The sequence below is a fragment of the Aptenodytes patagonicus genome, chromosome Z (genome assembly GCF_965638725.1).
Source record: "Aptenodytes patagonicus chromosome Z, bAptPat1.pri.cur, whole genome shotgun sequence".
NCBI classification, from domain to species: Eukaryota; Metazoa; Chordata; class Aves; order Sphenisciformes; family Spheniscidae; genus Aptenodytes; species Aptenodytes patagonicus.
The window spans coordinates 88049229-88069305 of NC_134982.1; the positions used below are offsets into that span (position 1 = coordinate 88049229).

The 20077-nt window shown below is 38.4% G+C and overlaps 1 protein-coding gene across 4 annotated transcripts in view; it reads right to left on the reverse strand.

Moving 5' to 3' along the window:
- MCTP1 (multiple C2 and transmembrane domain containing 1) overlaps positions 1-20077 on the reverse strand; it is a 297668-nt gene that overhangs the window by 28251 nt on the left and 249340 nt on the right. For all 4 annotated transcript variants that reach the window (XM_076362433.1, XM_076362434.1, XM_076362432.1 and 1 more), the window contains one exon: positions 10813-10866. In XM_076362433.1, coding sequence (XP_076218548.1) covers positions 10813-10866 — 54 coding nt within the window. The remainder of the gene's footprint in view (positions 1-10812; positions 10867-20077) is intronic.

Sequence of the window (20077 nt, forward strand, 5' to 3'; positions counted from 1 at the left end):
CAAAGGAAGTTTCCTCCACTGTTCTGACAATAAAAAATAAACACTGTATTGGCAGGAAAAATAACTTAAAAACCCCATATATTTGATTCAAAAAACTCTCTAGGGTTCAGTAATTACTTTCTACCTTTTATAAATACTCTGATTTGGTCATCTAGAAAAAAAATCTGGCTCTGTTCTACATACTTCATCAAATCTTGTATAACTTCTACTTTTCCTTGCATTTTAATGCTGACCTGCTTTTAAAAGCAAATGGTATTTCTTCAAACTCAATAGCTTATGTCTATCTGTGGTGACACCTGAGCTCCTTATCAAAACGGTAATTTGGAGATATAAAAAATGTTGAACTTTCCCTATATTACTCTTCCAGCGGGCTCCCAAGAAGGGGTTGTGCTGTTCTTTGACTAGATCAATAGATGCAGCGTCAAACAACTGCATTACTAGCAAAGGGGTTTCTCACCAAATTTTTTGAGGGAGCTTCAACAGTGTGAAGTGCTGCTCTTGGATCTGCTGGATTTTGTCTGGGGCTTTTTGGGGCTATGGCCTGTGAACGGGCAGTCCCTGAAGTCTGAATGGCATCAGAGGAAAATACGGTCTTGGCCCAAACCCCTGTGTTTTCCTTTCACAGGCAGCCAGTCTGAAGACCAAGGAGTCTCCAATGGTCCCTGTGCACAGGGGCCCAGTCTCCCGAAACGGGGTGTCTCTGAAAGACCGGCATTTCACACCTTAAGGTGGCCTTCGTTTGCTTGGTGGGTTGTGCTTGAGCACAATGTTAATTACATTCTTGATTAGATTAGTTTGAAAAGCACCTTTAGTCTTGTTTGAAAACAACTTTCAGCGAGCCATTGCAGTTCCTCTCCTTAGCTTGCAGGCATTGATTTGCAAAGGCAAACCGACAAAAGGACTATACAGCTGTCATTTGAACACTTTTAGTCCATTATCAAATAAACAGACAACATTTCACTGGAGAAAAAACAGTATCTTCAGCACTTTCAGGAAGTAACATTTCCGTATTTATGCATTAAGACTTCAAAATTCAGCATAAAACTTTTTTAAAAAAAATTACGATGTAAGAACACATTTTATTCTGAATCAATGTATCCTGAGGAACATGGGTGAAAAGGTTTACACAACATAAGAGCTGTTTGAAAAAATTATTTAGTAACAAACTGGCTCTTGGCCTATAACAGTATATAATGTAATTTCTGATAATGCAGCTTCAAGCTTTCCCTGAACAGACTATACAACCTTAATTTTTAATAGACTGTCCAGAAACCACAACTATTACTATGCAAACCGTTCCTCTAGCAAAATGCATGGGTGTGTATTATACTTCAGAAAAAATAGCTGAGTAAACTGTTTCTGGATTTTCACTATATGCTATGTATTGATCTAAAATATTCAGGCAGCATTTGCTCTTTGCGAGTGGGAAGGAAAGCAGCCCTGGGTCTTCACAGAATAGACAAGAAGATGCTTTGGTGCACATGAACATACGCACAAATTTCAAATTCTTCCAAAATTAAAAAAAAAAAATCCAACCACAAATCAGCCTCCTACTCAGCAGCAGAGAAGGTATTCCAAAGGATTTCTATCTACTCTTTCCCTATTGGTATTTAAAATTTTAATCAAGTGGTAATTAAAGGCCAACAAACAGCTTTTCCATACTTAATTTTAAATTATAGCTAATACCATACACTAAAGGGATAACAACACACTGCCGTATATGCTGAAGGTAGGAGGAATTGCACCATTCTTTTGTGTAAAATACTAAAAAGCACATCTGCTGAGCAACCAATCTTAAATTACTATTTCTGATTGCAAGAAAGCTTCAGATTAGCAATGGTGTTTTGACTTTTTCACACTGTTTAAGAAAAACAGAAAGCAATACTTTTTTGACAGAATGCTTTTTTCTCAGAGCTCTGTGTTACCTAGATGCCATTAGATATCTGTGACATTACATAAATGAGTGGTGTCCACTTTGTTTTTCTAAACTTGCTAGCCTTCAGAACAAAACCAGTTTATTAACATAAAATCTGTTTTTCCCATCCTGGACTTTGTTACTTTAGCACTTGAGCAGGCCAAGAAAAGATAAAAAGGGAAAGGAAATAGGAGAAAGAAGAAAGAAACAATACTTAAATATTTATCAGCCATTTTTCTTATATGTTTTTCAAGATGTATGAAAATAATCCGTACAGATTCCTCAGCTCAATTACTTACAAATAACTTATCTGCAGAATCAAGTAAATCTGTCAGTTGTGCAAGTTTATTTTTCCATGTGCTATCTCGAGATAAGCAGGTCTGTAATATTAGATTTCCACTGACATAATTGTGCATGAATTCTGATCTGATTTAGTATTCCATGGTGCAAAAGGTGACACATTTTCTTTAATATAGCCCATTAGAAAAGGAAAGGAATTGCCAGTGTATGAAATCCGAGGAGTTTGATTGAAAGACTCTGGGACTTTGGGGTCAGCTCAGTGGAAAAGTAACTTGCTCAACTACCCCAGGCACTAAGCACTGTGACAAGCAAACCTAATACCCAGTGTAGTTACTCAGTTAGACAATCAATAAAAACACTGCATTATCAGACTGCTACAGCTGTATGTTAACCTATCGTATTACCTCATCTGCTCCCAAACCAGCCAAACATGCATTTGCTGATCATGCAGATAACACAGATACCACCCCAGTCCTTAAGTCACATTTAATACTAAGACAGAGTGCTAAAACAACCGTTTATTGCTTTTCCATACGCCATAAATTCTAATTTTCCAGTCTATCTAAATTGTACACTGAAGGCTACATCCAAAGCACTACTGAGATGGCGAAGCCAACCGCTCCAAAATTAACGTCTGTGAGATTTAAGGTAAGCTCCACTTCCCTCCATGGATGCTCAATTCACGCCTGTTCCCCCAGCCGTCCTCCACCCGGGACTTTGTGGCCTCTCCCTGCCGTCTTCTCCTGCCGTAGATTTCGGCATCCTTCCCCACATCCCTGCCTGCCCAACGCCCGGCCACCCCTGCCTCCTATGTTGTCTCTACATTTTTTTTTTTCTTTATGTCTGCATCTCTTTCTGCCTGTTCCAGCTCTTGCTCCCGCAGGCTCCTCGACTGAGAGCTGCTCCCACAAGGCTCATGGGTGGGCATCTGTACCCTTGGTGTGTGACTCAACAGAAAAGTCAGTAAATCCACAGAAAATCCGTTGCCCCCCCCAGCACGTGGTTCCAGTGCTTGACCTCTCATGAGTCCACACCAAGCAGGAGCAGCCGTGGCAGGTCCTTGCCCCACTTGAAGGATGCTCTGCGAGGATACAGGTGGGAAGTCACAAATCGGCTACTTGGCTTCAGCAAATTTCTGCTGAAGGTTGGCAGACTGCTGCCTCTTCCCCCGCCCCATCCAGACCTCCCACCAAGCTGCATAAACTGTCCAAACAGAGATAGAGTTTCACAGGAATTAGGAAAGCCTCATCCTTCACATAGCAGTCACCTGTCTCTGCTAGCAGGAGGGTAGATATCAACAAAAATATATACTTTTTCCACACTGAAAACCAATATATTCTTCCCTGCACTTATGCTTTAAAATCTACAGAATTGTTTTTATGGAAAGTTCCCATGATTAAAGAATCATCTCTAAGGCTGGATTGTGAGTACTGGAAAATAAGCACATTTCATACGTGGTGCACACCTGATACCCATAGACACCAAAACCAAGAAGCTACAAAAACGAAGCAGCAAAGGGCTGCTTTAACCTCTATTCCAACAGAAAGTGGGAAGAGACAGTGCAGGATGGAGGACTGGGCAAAGCTTTTTTCGGCAGAGATGACGTCATCCGATCTATCAGTGTTCTAATGCAATTTTTTTTTCCCCAAAAGGCATGTATACTCCTGGGCAGTGGATGGGAAGATGCCTGGTAACAAAACTCCTGTTGGAAAGTCTCTAGGCATCTACAGATACCTGCTAGTTAGGAGCTGAATGTCCACGAACTTCTGCTGGGATGGGTGGAACTTCCATTTCTGAATGGAAGTGTATTTAGAGCTTTAAAGCTTTCTGAAGCAGATGATCACAGTACTTCATGCAGAGGACAAACTGCCCTGGTAAACTGCCACACCTTCGGAGCTTTTCTAGTAGTTATCAGTAAATGCATAAAATTCATATCTATGAAACGAAAAGGAAGTAGAATGAAGCTAGTTATATGCACTATTTGTCCACAAGCTTTATTTATGCCAAATTTACCTCTTCATCTGCCAGCAGATGAAACCTGAGTAGCGGTGGACGCTGCTCTCTATCACGCCGTGTTGTGTCCTTGTGGATGCTGCTGTACAATGCCAACTTTGTAATTCCATACCACACTCCTCTAGGAGGAGCTTTGCACTTAAATTCTTTGAGGCGGGGGTGCCTCCTTCATTTTCTCAGGATTGTATTTTGCCTGGATGATCTGATCACTTCATCATTGATCCACACATCAACATTAAGTAAACAATACAAAATCTTCTACTGACACACAGATACTTCAAACTGCACAAAAAATATATGCATATTGTTTGCAAAAACTTGCAATTTATTTTCCCATATTCCTATATCTTGCTCCATAAAGCACAGCAATGCCTGATCAACTGTCCTGGCAAATTTTTGTAGTCGAGATTGCAATTTTTCTTACAGGTATTTCAGGGAAGTCAAAGGCACACACCTAGCTTAAAAGGTAGATTTTCAGTTGTGCTGTGCTGCGAGCCTCAGCATCAAACCTCAGCTGAAACCCCAGACCATGACATGCCATCCATTTTGCAGAGAGCCACATTGCTAGGCATCATCATCTCCCACGGCATCATGTCTGCTGGTCCTTCATTCTCATTCACGTACGCTGTCAGCCACATGTCTGCCACCAGGGACCGGGTCCATGCAGCACTCATCCTCATGCTAGCACATCTCAACCATCACTTTTCTTCTACCAAGCTCCCAAAGTTGCCTCTTACCCATTACCACCTCTGCTTTCTGTGGGACTTAGATGAAGATATGTTCTGTATTATAGGCTCTACACTTTGCTGTAGAACAAGTTCAAAAGGCATCTCTCTAAAACAGGTGTTTGGGGCTGTTCTTTGGAAGGCTAAAATGGGGAGCTATGAATAAACCTGAAGAAATGCTCAAGTGGTTGGCAAATACTCATGTATCAGTGACCACATGGCTTGCTTAGAGTCTCAAGTGGCTCATGGCAGTGGCTTAAAAGAACCCAGATCTCATGATTCTGTGTGAAACTACACTGAAAAATTCTGTTAGAGAATGAGGAATGGTCCCTTCTCACCACTTTTGAAGCCACATAACAAATGGATGCCTTTGGAGCTAAGGAGTAAACCAACCTGCACACGTAAGAAGGTTTCAAAGAGAACCCAGCGGTAAAAGCTTTTGGTCGTTTCCTTCAACACTCATCATTTCTCTCCCCTGAGTCACAGAGAAGACCATACAGACATTTTTACTACACCCCATTTTAGAAAGTTACTTTCTGAGGAGCTAGGTGAAAACAAACCTTTGCTTGGTCTCAAAGAATTTCAATCTGGTTAGTTATATTAAGAAATAATATTAAGGGTAGAGGAAAAATGTAGGGCAAAATTATGTCACATTCTGAAACAGCTAACATAATTAAGACATATTCTTCATTTGATTTAATAATTTATTGAATTATACTTGGATTACTTAATAAATGAGGAACATTACCCACACTATATTAGTCACAGGTGAAAAAAAACACGTACATGGATGAGTGTAATTCATTCAACAGTTTATAGACCCACGGTCCCCCAGGGACTATGTCACACACACACCTCCTCGAGTGCCAAACTTCAGATATAAATCTCAGATTCTGATCTCACTAATACTTATTTTACTCCACTAATTTTGATAGTACTTCAGGACTGCACCGGGATAAAGGAGCCGGATCTCTAACTAAACTTCTCAGAAGGCTGTCCAAGTTACTTGTTTTCAAAGGTGCACACTTTGATCGTGAAGCCCATCGATGCCCTAGTACAGGGCAGGATGAAAACTGCTCTTTGTGGAAGCTCCTGTGCAAAGGCTCCACAGGATCCAAGGTACATCCAGGCAAAAGTAACTCCACGGCTGTGACTTTGGGGTGACCCAATGATCAGAAGCAGCATCAGCTGATATTCCAGTGTATGGGTTGAAGCAGTCTACACCATCATCCCTCCTATTATGTACAATTTTGATAAAAACCACACGCCTCTTATCACCACCTCTATATGAATAACTAAACTGAACTGAAACCAAACTGCACTGAGAAGTTTGACTTCTGCAGCTATGTGCTCTAGATTGACCTGTTGTAGGTTTGTTTGATAAATACACATAGTCTAGCTAAGCTTTTAGGGGACAGCAGTTTCATATGCAGCTACTGTTTTCACTGGAAGCTGTTAGTTTTTTATTTACAGTTAATATTTAGGCACTATGTTCATGTAGAATTTAATGGTGGAATCAAACCATAGGTGAACCTATGGATTTATTCGTTCTGGAATTTTCTCCTCACTCCACTCACTCCCTATTTCTTTATTGTTTTTCCACCATTTATTTAATAGGAAATAACTGCCACTACAATAGATTACCATCTTCTCTTTTATAGAATATAATAATATAGGCCACATTGGAGTTATCCTTCCTCCTCCTCATGATCTACTCATGGTAAAAATGCAGGGCATGCTTCTGAGACAGGTAACGAACGTGCCTTGGCTTGAAAACAAAGTTGGAACCTCTCAGCAGGAATGATTAAAAGCTTTAAAATATATTTTAATTTGACTCAACTATCTCTTATTATAAAAGCTTCTAGTTATCTCGAAACATAGTAACATTGACTGAGAACTGCAAAGAGTATTTCAAAGAACGAAAGCCTAGAGAGAGAGTAGCCAAAGGTACAAATGATTTGCATATTTTGTACTAATAAAATATCGTTACTGTGAATAAAAGGAAAAAATAAAATAGTTCTCATACCATGCATCTTCCTCCACTTAAATCTGCAATAGTAGCATTGCTCACTGGCCTGATTCTGTGGCATGCTGAGGGCTTCCCACAAAATGTTGAGCTGAAATTATGTGTGATTATCTGAAATCTTATCTGGAGCTTGTTCAAAGAAAAAAGCTATGTGAAAAGCATACCTGAACTTTTTAAATGACAAACTAAAATCTTACATACATAGATTATGCATATTGACCGCTACATTATTGTAACATAACTGTGTAAAAATCCTTTTGATAGCTTGTTGATAACTTGACTTCATGTAATTTAACTGACCCTTATTTGCTAAGATACTGTGTAAGCCAGTGTTTGGAAGGGAGCCAAAAAAAAAAGAGAGAGAGAAGAGAGAGAAATCAGATTAAACTGTAAATCTGTGGTTGGCACAGGTTTAGCAAGCGGTACGGAGCATATGGAATGCAGAATCCAGTGCTATTTCTTGGAAAAACTAGTATTAAACTAAGGACAAATGCCTGAGCCAAACAAACTACAACATCTTTTTCAGCTCTTAAATACACAATATGACAAAGAAACAAAATTAAAAGTGTTCCACTGCTAAGCACCACTTTGTAACTGATATAACAAGAAGTATACTTGCCATTTTAGTTTATTAGTCATATTGCAACTGAAGATGAAAGTTAATATTCTCCAGTAAAAAAAAAAAATCCTATGACCTTAAATTGACAGTCCCGTCTACCTTAATTGCAGCAGAGGGTGAAAAAAAAGTTACTGAAATCCAGAACGTTAGAATGAGACTAAGTAATACGGTAAGTGCAAATCTACCTTGTGAAACTCCTCTCAGAACTATTAAACAAAACCCCTATTAATGTATTAATAAAATTCATTACTTTAACTAATTACGTATATTTGAGCATTCACCATCCTCAGTTTATTACTTCTGTAACTCTGCAATTTAGGGATGTCGAGCAACGTCCCTCCACCGCGCATCCCGTAACCTACATCGCTGCATGCCCACACGGACCTCATCAAGTAGCCAAAGAGTTGCCCTTTCACTGTGAGCAAGTGACTAATATCTAAGCTGGCTCTAAAGAAAGACACTTTTCATAATCGCCCAACAATCTGCTAAGTGAAAACATATGGATAGGCTTAGGTAAAGCCTGCCAGGGGTCTTTACTGAATGGAAAACAGGTGCTCCAGTTCTGTGCCATGTAATACCCCATTTACCGTTAAGTCCAAAGGTTACAGGACTAATAGCTGCCTTGTGGTAATCAGGGAAAGCAAAGACACTGGCCATGGTCAAACATCTGGGACATATTTTACATACTTGCAACATATGCTTCAGTTTCAATTAAAGTGAGGCTTTGGCACATTTATTAATCTTTTTACTTTTATCGCATAAGAAGACCCATTTACCTGACTTTTCTATTATACCGTATGAAAAAACAGAGAAATAATAAAAGCCAGAGGCCACTACCAGCTGGTGTTACAAAATGTGCATTTGTTTTCTCAGAAAACTTCATTTTGCACATAGCTTTACGAAAATACATGTATGAATTAAAATAATACAAAACTGCATCCTTCCTTTTTGACAAAAAGATGTAAGAGGAACACCAGTAGCTAACAGAGTATGTCTAGTGCACCAGAAAGGAAAAAACACCCTACCAGCTTCTAACGACAAACAACTCAGTCCTAACTATGCGCTTATGTTTTACAGTTTAGCCCAGCGCAAAATAATGCCCATTGCGAAGAGTACTGAATATACGTGGTAGTCCATACATGATTATTTTAAGAAGTGTAATTTTGTTTTCCATTCAAACAGCATATTCAATCACGAGAACTCAAAATGTCTGCAATAATAAAGACAGGTTTGAATTTATAAAAATCGACCTAAACACCTTCTGTATAGAAACACGGCTCTTAAATAGTCAATAAAAGGGCTCACCGAATGCACTCAGTAATGTCAGTACTCACTTTTATTCAACCTTGGTAACTAGATCTAGAAAAATGTTTGAACTCTGGTGCCAATTTGAGAAAGCTGAATATTAGATCACAACATTGAAACCTAGCGTGGTATTTCTAATGGTGTACGTTTTGTCTGGCATCTGTTAATCGCCAGAGAATTGGGGGGTGGGGGGACTGACCCCTGCCCTCATCTTCCCTTTTAAAGGAGTTTGTTTAGCAATTTCCAAACCCACTAAGCGGTAACTACATAGGCTGGCTTAAACTACAAGCAGTCAAGCACTATTCTTTGTGAACTAATCACAGTTATTAAAATATCCAGGAATACACACACTACTGGGATGATACTTTTGCACCAGCTATAATAATAAAGGAGGAAGAAACAGGAGAAAATGGCTTTAAATGGGTGGCAGATCAGTGTTTATCAGAAGAGAAATGATGATTCAAAGCCAGCATGTTGAGTTAAAATACAAGCTCTCCACAGCTACATGACTGACCTTTGCAATAAATCATATATTTTATTGCCAGAAGTGTATGCTCATATCATTTAGTGTTAAAAACCATCACATACGTGTTTTGTAAAAGAAGGTTTTGTTACTACAGTGTTTGCCAATTCTGAAATGATGTAGCTAACGATTTAAGTGATGTATAGAAGAATTTCACATAATAACTTTCTGTCAATTGTAAAATGTTTGAGCTGGCAATGGAATGAGGAAAATACTCTTTTTTTTATCATCTCTCAGATCTTAGGTGTTAGCTAACAGAAAAATAATCATTCAGGAGATTAACTAATCACGGTGAATTTTCTGACATTTCAAATGCTGCTGCCAGCATATGAATTCTTACAGCGGTATATAACTGTACATCTCAACTAGAAACAAAGGTCAAGGGCATAAATTAAGATACACTGTTTTTCTCCTCTCGAAAAAAAAATTCATTGCTTTACTACAACAGAAGTGGCGGAACGTCTGTGAAGGTCAAAATCGTCTGTATTTTAATTCAGAGTTCTTGTAAAAGCATCTGTTTTTCCCCTTTTCTCTTCTTCCACAAATATCACCTTCCTGGTATGAAAATACCAGCAACAACGGGGCTGTCTTCACTGCAGTCGTCTCACCAGAAAGCTGTCCTGCCAGCGCTAGCCATTGCTTCAGTGGTGCAAGGTCATTCTAATTTCTTTTCTCTGGTTTTTCCCTCTCCCTGGGGGACAACCAATCCAAGCAGTCCCATAGCTTGGCTCAATAAGATGTGGAAATGAGCTGTTATTTACTGTGGTTGCAATCCTCAACCCAACCAGCAGCCTCCAAACTGAACCACGTTTGCTCAAATAGCTGACTGATCTGCAACAGTTTCCCGGCTTGCTGGGCGACAATGCCAACTTCAAATCAAGTGGACGTCTATGAGAATTGTGATTATTTAAATGTCATACAGAGTGCAAAACATTCCAGCCATTCTTTTACCAAGTAATTCTTCGAAAATTATAGATGTCAATATCCCATCTTTAACCAGTATGGAGTTGCTATTTCTACACCATTTTTCCCCTAAAGTGCAGCGCTATTTGTAATACTCAAGACAGGACAAATTTTTGTCCTTCAAAAACAGTTGTCACTGCAGTTATCTTCACAAGAGCTATCAAGTTCCAGACAGGCTGAATTATTTTTGTTCCTGGCAGAAAAAATATTTGACCCAGCTCTGGACCAAGAAAAAAAAAAAAGCAGGATTTATAGTCCTCTATCCCTTCCTGCAACACACTGTAGCATTGTTAGGGTGATAAACAGCTCTGTCCAATTTTCTGGACTAAAACACTTCAACTCCTTTTTTAACTGTCTGTAAAAACAGTGTCATGTCTAAATTCTCCCATCCCCAGATACCCAAGTGCTAGGAAAGATAATTACCTTGTCATCTCTGTCATCCTCTTCTTCCTCGTCCTCTAGCATGTCCTCCACTACCTGCAGACAGAAACAGTAGTAGTTGTCATGATTTAAAAAGGAAGAGTTTTGTTCTGTCAATTCTAAACCTTTTGTAGATGAAAACTTTATTAACATTTGAAATAAATGCACAGAAGGAAAATGTACAACGAAGAAAAAAAACTTGATCGAGAGATTCAAATTTAGGCAAGTGTTATAGCTTTAATTGATCTATATTAGGGAATTATATACTGAAAACACTCCCTGTACAAAATGCTTGCTTGACAATTTAAGTATTTAAAAGGTAGTTCAAAATTCAATGTACGATTGTTTTAACTAAAGGAATCCTTTTATAGCTCCACTGGTGCCTATGCAGCACACACAAATGCTTGCTTTAAATTTACTGTTACCTACAGAAACGTGCAACATTTTTAATAGGATTTACAGCATTCACCAAGAGATTTTTGAAGAATACAAAGCTGGGAATAAATTCATACTAGCTTACCTGCTTACGATCTACAACAATGATATATACCATATGCTCTATCAGCATTACGTTTCTTAATAGTGATTTTATACAATCTGTGCATCTAACTTTCTACACATTCGTTGCTAGCTGCAGTTGTCACATGTCTGCATCTATGTATTTTTCCATTTAAACAGTCTTTTCAGTCTAACACTATGAAATATGCACAGACATTCAATTCATTCCCCAAATATTAATAATTATCAATCACAGCATGAGCATGAAGTAAACCACTATTACATCTAGTTTACAGAGATTAAATGACTTTCTGAAGATGGTCAGTGGCAGATTCAGACTTAAAACTCACAAATCCCTCTATCATAATGCTGTGATCAAGTATTCAGCCTACCCTACGGGAAAGATTCTCTGTTGGTGGAGTTGAAATAAAGTTGCACCTCCCTATAACCGAAAATAATGTGGCTCTTTACATCATTATTTATATGTAAATACTTATTAGGATGTAAGAACATCCATAATGAAGGTCAGCAAAGATCCACCTAGCTCAGTGTCATATTATGGGTGCAAAAAGTGTATAGTATGTATTATAAAATACGCATAAAAAGGACAAGGGAAGGAAAAACTCATTGGTATGAAACATTAATACTTAGGTCTATTTTACAGACTTGCCACCAATGAAAACGGTAGTTTACTTTGTTATATAGGTGAAGCTACGAACAGTTTTAGTTTACTTGTCTTTTAAGATAACATATTAAAATTATAACTTCATAATCACCCCCGCAAACACAGCTGCAAGGACATTCTCAAGTCCAAATCCATGTCCAAGAACTAACTAAACACTATCCAAGAGCCAAATTCAGGAAAGAGAAGAACTTAAAAAAGAAAAGTGTGTGTATCAGCTGCCTTTCTCTGAGTTAGCTCAACCATCAAGAAAATCCCAGTTAATCGTGTTACATGGGCCCATGCAAAATGTCAACAACACATAGATCAATTTAATATGCACAGAGCACTCTGCATAGATGCAAGTCAACTGCACAGTTCAAAACACTTCCAATTTCAGCTGTTCATCCTTGTTTGAACCCAGTCCCAAAACACCTCTAACAACGAGCCTGGGCCTTTGGAGGGGAAATTTGGCCTCCAATTCTGTCTTCTGGCTACTCTGTCCTGCAGCTTAGAATCAAAAGAAAGACTAAAACCACAACAAAACAGTAAAGAGTGAGCACGTCCAAAAGCCCAAGGAAGAAGCATGACCCAAGCAACTGAGGAACAATTGCTCTTGAATTCTTGCCTGCCCAGAAGAACAATTTTATCAGGAGGAGCCTGACTGACCGAATCTTCTGCAGCCTCTGACCTGATGCCAGCCAGGCAGATGTATTTGTGAATCCCCTCAGGCTGAAGAAGGAATCAAGGCTGGGCTCTAGCCACTATCCGTGAAGAAGAAGAAGCCTCCCTCACCAGTTTCTCCTCTGTTTCCCATTTAGGCCATCTCTGCTCCACTTCTTAAGAAAAGGGGATCGGAGACAGTGCCCAGAGAGTTTGGGATGGTCAAACCTCTCAGCACTGAGAGAGGGAAATGTTGAGAGCATGTTGTCAAAATGCTTGTCAGCTCCTGCTTAGCTCAGTATGCCACTTTACACATCCCATTTGGAGCTGTCTGAGAGGTCCTATCTTCATGGACCTCTCTGTGGAAGCAAAGGCATTTTCAGTTTCCCGTGCACCTGCATCACCTCCTTCTTCCCCTCCTCCCCTGGTAGCTGACTGTCATGTTCCAAGTCTTTGGGGAGCAGAGCTGCAAACTGCATCACTGGACTGATCGAGTTCTTAAAAAAACCCCCCACCCTAAAACTTTTAATGCGGATGGTTGCAGTGACCCAGTTTACAGAGCAGCTCCAGAAATGCTGGCATCAGCTCTACCGAGGAAATGGTGAACTGAGAAGAGAGGACGACAACAAGCTGTTAAGAGCTGCAGTGAGATGGAAACCCTCTTAAATCAGTTTTGCCACACACAAAAAAGTCTGTAATTACATCATTAGGTGACTAAAGCCCAAGGTATAAACCTGAATCTGTTGACTCAGATACTGCCTACGCCTGGAGCTGACTAAACTCACTAGGTCTCTTACTTTTCAACATTAATATTCCCCAGACACTTAAAGATCTCTTTTATGTACATCCAGAAATTCCTTGTCTTGACAGGATTGAACAGCAGAATGCCTATCTCACATTAGCGCTAAAGTTAGCATGGAGACAATTAGTTGAATTGGAAACCTCTAAAATTGTTGCAAACGATGGCACCTCACTGAAATCACTTGCATGACAATACCCATTCTAAATTATCCAGATAATAATATTTCAAACTCACATTTTTTTTTCTTCCCCATTCTAAACATCTCAAACTACTTTACAAGCTTCTATAGAGTGGCAAAATGTTAACTTGTTCAAAGGACATAAAAAGTCCTTCGAAATCACTTGAAGCCCAGGACTGAGCCCAGATTTCCAGCTCCTCCATTCCATTTTTTAATTCAAAAGCCACTGCCAGTCTATGCTCTTGTTCTAGGTTAGTCATATCATCAATTACATCATTGAGCTTTAGAGTATTGAATTGTCTGGAAAGGAAAACAGAATTAAACTATTGTAGCAAAATAAAATGTAGTAAAAGTGTTCCTATGGCCAAGGTGCATAAATGATTCTTTAAAGTATATGAAACTTAGCCCATGCTTTCACTTGTCTTGGAATTCAAAAGGAAGCGTTAAAAGAAAAAAAACAAACATGAACATTCAGACAATACGGACACAATAATACAATTTATTAAACCACAAGTGCTTTCAGAAGTTTGACACAAATTAAAACAAGGAAAGTAGATTCTTCATAATCTTATGATATATGAAGAACAGGTATGCTGAAGCCTTGCAAAAGCCGTATACTGAAGTACAATCTATTTCTGCAGAACAAAGCAAGGCTGTTCAAGAGAGGTACAGTGAATCTGAGCAACAGATTTCAGTTTAACATTGTCGTAAGAATACTGTAGGAAAAAAATGCACAATGGAGTTTTTTCTCCTTTGATTCTGCCTCATTGCTATTCAAATAAAGTGCACATGTGCTGCTTTGGTTTGAAGGAACACAGTAGTTATTCGGATCTCTATGTCAAGCATTGTACCTGGGGGAGGTACGATGTGGGGAGGGAGGAGACAGGGAAGGAGGTAGAGGAGAGAGAGGGAGGACAGGAAAAAGCATATGAAGATAAAATGAAACATTAGAGTTATTTTATTAAAAGTTCTATGGCAAAAATCTTAGATTGCCCCTAGAATACTCACTCTAAATTATGCCTTCCGATACCTTGCTTGAAATCAAGTAGTATTAATCAAACAAAGGAAGGGCACTGGGGAAATCAGAAAGATCTAATGCAAGCAGTTAAAAGTGACATGACCTTCTGTAATGTCACTTGTCACAGACTTATATGCCGCATACTGGTAGAAGGTCTTGAAAGAACCTGTTTCTTGGTACTGTCCCTTGAATGTAATACTAATACAGATGACATTTTAAAAAACACACGGCCTCAAATATGGCATGTCAGCTACTTCACAGCCAAAGAGTAAGCAGATTATGTTTAAATGTTGCAAAGTAAGATCCTTCCTGTGCAAAATAGCCCTATTAAAAGCTTATCAATCATAAGGAGCATGCAGTGTAATTCCTACGTACTGCCATTGTTCCTGATCCATTCCCACCCCCTTTGAGGAACTCCGTCCATAAATACCGTACGATTCACAACCCGAAGGAGATGGGAGGAGCGTCTGTTCTGTCGCAGCAGCAGCGGCGCGCAGCTACGTTACACCGGGTCACCAGAAGAAGCAAAACCGCCTCGTTTGCGCGCTGAAGAAAACCCCAGTGTTTGTGGGCTAGAACGCAGTCTTCTGAGGAAGCTGACAATTAAACACGACTTGCGTTTATTCTAAAGATGATCTATTGACTAACAAACAGGATAGGATTTCTGAGAAAGGAATTCATCTTGACTTCTAACCTCAACCCCTGCGAAGTATGGTTGGATTCTAGTTATTTACAAGCAGGTTGAATCAAAATCCCACGAGAGAACTTTAAAATACCTCCTGGATCTAAAGACTCTGTGGAAAAATGACACATTGAAACTTAACACCACTTTTAATGAAAGGTCCTTCTCTCTTGGCATCAGCCTGCCGTTTCTCATACAAAATGTGCAAACTGCAAGTCACTCCATGAATTGTCTTTTGTTCTAATTTCTTTGGCTGATCCAACAGAAACACCTGCACAGAAGATACTTTGACGTCTTTACCTGTTAAAAATACCAGATATCTACTCTGCACTAATACGCAAAATACAGAAAAAATAAAAGGAGAGGCACTACTAGATTGCAGATAACCCTGATGACTGTTACCTTAATATTCTTCTTTAATGTGAAGCAACGCCCCCCGCCTGCCATTAGCACTTCTCTAGATTTGCTTATATCTTACTTGATGTAGTTCTTCAAACATAGGGGGTTTCAAATGAAAAACAAAAGAAAACACTTTTTATGCTGTATCACATGTCACGGTGTCAAAATATCTGCAGACATTTGTATTTTCACATAAAGGTATTCATAAGACAAAATAAAAGAGAGAATGAGATTTGGTTCCGAATTAAACACATTTTAGATGTGCAATGAATGTGATCAGAATTGTACTGCTCAGCACTGTTTGGATTTCATGTTAATTCGTACTGTCCTAAGGTAAACTCTACCGTATGTTTGTGAGTCACTCAATTCAGTGTTTATGTGTAAATGTAATACAAAATTGTGCAGTGTGTATGGATTAAGAAGGATGCATAAAACCACCTGGGCTCCCTCAGGTCATTTCCAAGTACTTCAAGTTGAAGCGAAGACGTCCATTGTCAATAAGCCCGCTATAGCAGCAGTTTTGTGCTCATTTTCACAACATGACGTCTGCTTCTTTCATGGAATTGTCGAGGAGAAACTTTACAGGAGATACAGCTTAATTAAAATGTCCACCTTTTTTAATGCCACGTTTATAAGGAAAATAAAAATCAAATTAACAGATTCTGATTTAATAGCGTGGTATATGTGGAATACAACTGATCCTGATTTATACTATTAATGTTTTGACCTTGGGGTATTTCATCTGCAGTAATCATCAAGATAACTGAACCACTAGATGTAATAATAATTAGTGTGATAAGCTTGCCAGTAAGGTTGAATATATTGCAGTACAGAAGACAGCAGACTAAAAAGAAAAGCATTAGTACTTTACTGCTAAAATACTTCCTGATTTTTACAGAGACACTCAAATACAATTATTTCTTCTTACAGAATGCATTTTGTTAGCTTATTCTGGGAAGTGCTCATGTTGTAATTTAGTCTGATTCTTAATAGGAAATGAGACTTTAATATGGCTATCAGATGCCTTTTGATGCATGCTACTGATTACATGTAGTTCTGTAATGTCAACAACAGAATTTTTATTTGCAGTGTAATAAATTTCTTGGCAACATGCGTGGGCAGTAAATACAGTTTATTACACAAGAACATGTAACCTTTTTCCTGTTGTCAGCTTTATATGCCCTCAATATTCAGTTGCCAATGTAGTTAAGACTAAGTAATTTTTAACATAAAAATGGCACAAGTAGCAGGCCTTTTTCTCTGTATTTCTTTCAATATTTGGTTCTCATTTATTTTAGCTCTTTCTTCTATTTACACAATGCACTGTGAACTGAATATTAGGTGTTTATTTGAAGTATGTCTCCATCTAAAGGCTTCAACATGTACTGTACACTTGAAATGTCAGATGTCTCCTAGAATGCTTCATTTTTAGTTCAGCAGAACAAAAAAAAAATTCTTTGCTTGGCTAAATATCAATGGCAAGTTTACTGTGCAGGACTATTAAAATTAACACCTTCACAAAATTTTGTGAGCTAGAATTCTCGGGCAAAACCTCACGATAAACTGTCTTATTAACAACACAATGGCTCAATATTGGTTTTCACTGTTATTATTACTTCTCTTCAAATAGTTTTCAGATGCTAGTAGGACCAGCTACGCTCCTCCTATAAAACAGCATTTATCCAAATAATTTTACGCTTGTGGGTGTGACACAGTCTATTACACTCAAATTTGGAGTTAACAAGCTTTTTGGTAGAAAAAAGCTGTGTTATGTGTTTTAGGTGACAATGTATGTAATACACATATTGCTGTAATTTCAGTTAAATTTTTATTTTTTTTCCAGGTATTGATACATTTTTGTAAATACATTAAAACTGCAGTGCAATCCCAAAGTCCTTAAAGTCTAGGCTGAATTAAAATGTGCTAAAGCAAAAGAAAACCAAACCAAAGATGAATAAAAATCTCACATAACTATGGAAATTTTTACTAGAAACTAAACTGGTGTTAGTTTATATAATATTGATTATTTATAATAGCCACTCCAACCTGTCAAGTGAATCTTGTTGCCATGTAAATCTTGATGCAAATGCAAAAAAAATCATTAAAACAGTCTCATAGAAAAAAGGCCTCTATGTGCAGTGAACTTCAATTTTATTTTAGATGCCCATAATATCGGAAGACTACATTTGAAAAAATGTGGCAAAATTTAAATTAAAAAATCAATTGGTTTATGATAGAAAAAAAATCCAAGATTTTAAATGCTGGGGATATCTAGGGTGGGGTTTTGGTTTTGGTGTTTTGTCTTCAGGTGACCAAAATCAGCCAAAATATTCCAATTCTGTAGTGCAGTTGGTTTTTGTAACTGCTACTGGGATGAGAACAGCCGCATGAAGTTTTAGCAAGGGGTTACTACATACTCCGATACTGTATGTAAACCTCTGACGCATGTATTATACTTGCAGCGCGGACAGTCTCTTTTAACTGCAGCCCAGATAGCCACTTGCAGTATTACATTCTATTATGCTGCAGGAGCGAAACGCTTTCTGCCCAACTTACATCTTTATATAGTGTAGTGTGTGACTGTTAAATTAGTGCATAATGCATTTAAAATATTTATAGTACCAACATTTAGTTAAATAACCTTTATGTAAGATTTATGTTGATTTGTTCATTTCTCATTTAATGGCAAATTATGAAGAGCATGTTTCATAAAGATAATTCTCCATTTAAATTCAGCAGGCCATTAAATATTAAAATTATGTTTCTGATGCAATCTAGAGCAAATTTGTCCAGCTTCAGCGATTATTTGCACTCATAAAAATTAGACTTGATTAATAAAATTTAAATGCTTGATTAAGCTGACATTTTCATGTTTCTTTTCTGATTTATTAAAAAAAAAACCCCTGTCCCGTGGTGGGGCACTATAGTGAATTTTTCCTCCCTGACTATATGGATAGTATAGAAAGAACAAACAGCCGCATGAAGACAGCAATGGTTCTCAGCAGACTATTTAATATTCAGGGGTGTGTTGCCGGTGGTCTTTGTGCTCTGATAGCACCCAGACTGAACGCACAAACAGACGATGACCTGTTTGCAAAAGCCTCTCTAATGTATTTTATTGATGATAACAAATGGAGAGCAAGTTTGCGATTCTGATTAATATGGCAAAAGTAAGGCAGGCTGCACGTTTTAAGAAAAGCTCGTGGACTTTGCTGCACCGTTCAGAGTGATGTGCTGATCGCCATCTGGCTCAAGTAGAAACACAATGAGAGTCACTTTCTATTTCAAGGTGCAGAGGAGAACATTAGTTGATGGTTAGTAAATACAAGGTAAAATAGTTTCTGCACAATGTTGAAAAAAATTCTATAAAACCAACCCTATTTTCCTTACTTCTAGAGGTGTCACAAATCCGACTAGTTTTACACACATACTGTTCTATGCCTAACTCTGTATTCGCCCACCAGCCCTGTGTTTCGGAGATTTTGTGGCTGTTGCTGTTGCTATCAGACCGGGGGCAAAACTTCTCAGGAAAGTACAGTCAAAACGAAGTCAAGATGTAATTGCCAACCTGACAACGCCTTCGTATCATCTTGTGCAAATGACATATTCCAGACACTCTAGCTAGAATACAGGGAGAATGATGCTTATTTTTGCCATAAATTCATAGCAAGAATTTAGTCCTCAGATTAAACCCTTTGAAACCTTTCAAACTAAGAACTTTATGGACTCATGCTTCCACACTTTAAGCCCATAATGTCAAGAAACACCGAAAAACCAAGTTACTACCTTGTTTATTTGCTTGGTAACTCAGTTTTCAATTTGCAGGAGAACAGGTAGTTAGAGTCAGGCACTTTCCTGATGGGGTTGATTTCTGTATTGAATGTACAGCAAAGAGGCACTCTCTGCCCCAAACAGGAGCAGCAACAAATTCACCAAATTCTTTGACAGGGACTGTTGCCTTGCCCCCAGAATAAAGTGATTCGGACTCTAAGCAGAAAAGCTCTTCTAGCTGCAAATGAGCTGGGGTTGCACAACCAACTTAAGCTTGTCAAGCTTACCATCCTTTCTTGAGGAAAGGAGGAATCCAATGAGTTGGACATATTTGTAAGCATCCTTCTTCCCATTCCCCCTTTTGTTTTTCTTTGTGTGGTAATTTCCAGAAGACACATAAAGACAAATAAAAAATCTGAGTACGCATACCAGATTGGAAGACTATATAAGAAGTACCCACAGAAACTGGTTAAAATCTCAAAGTGAAAGGTTGTCTTTAACAAAAGCTATTTTTCTTCTGTTCTCAAAACTTCATCCTAAACGTGTCCAGCTCTAACTTTTAATAGAAACATATACTCTAGAAACATAAGTCATCA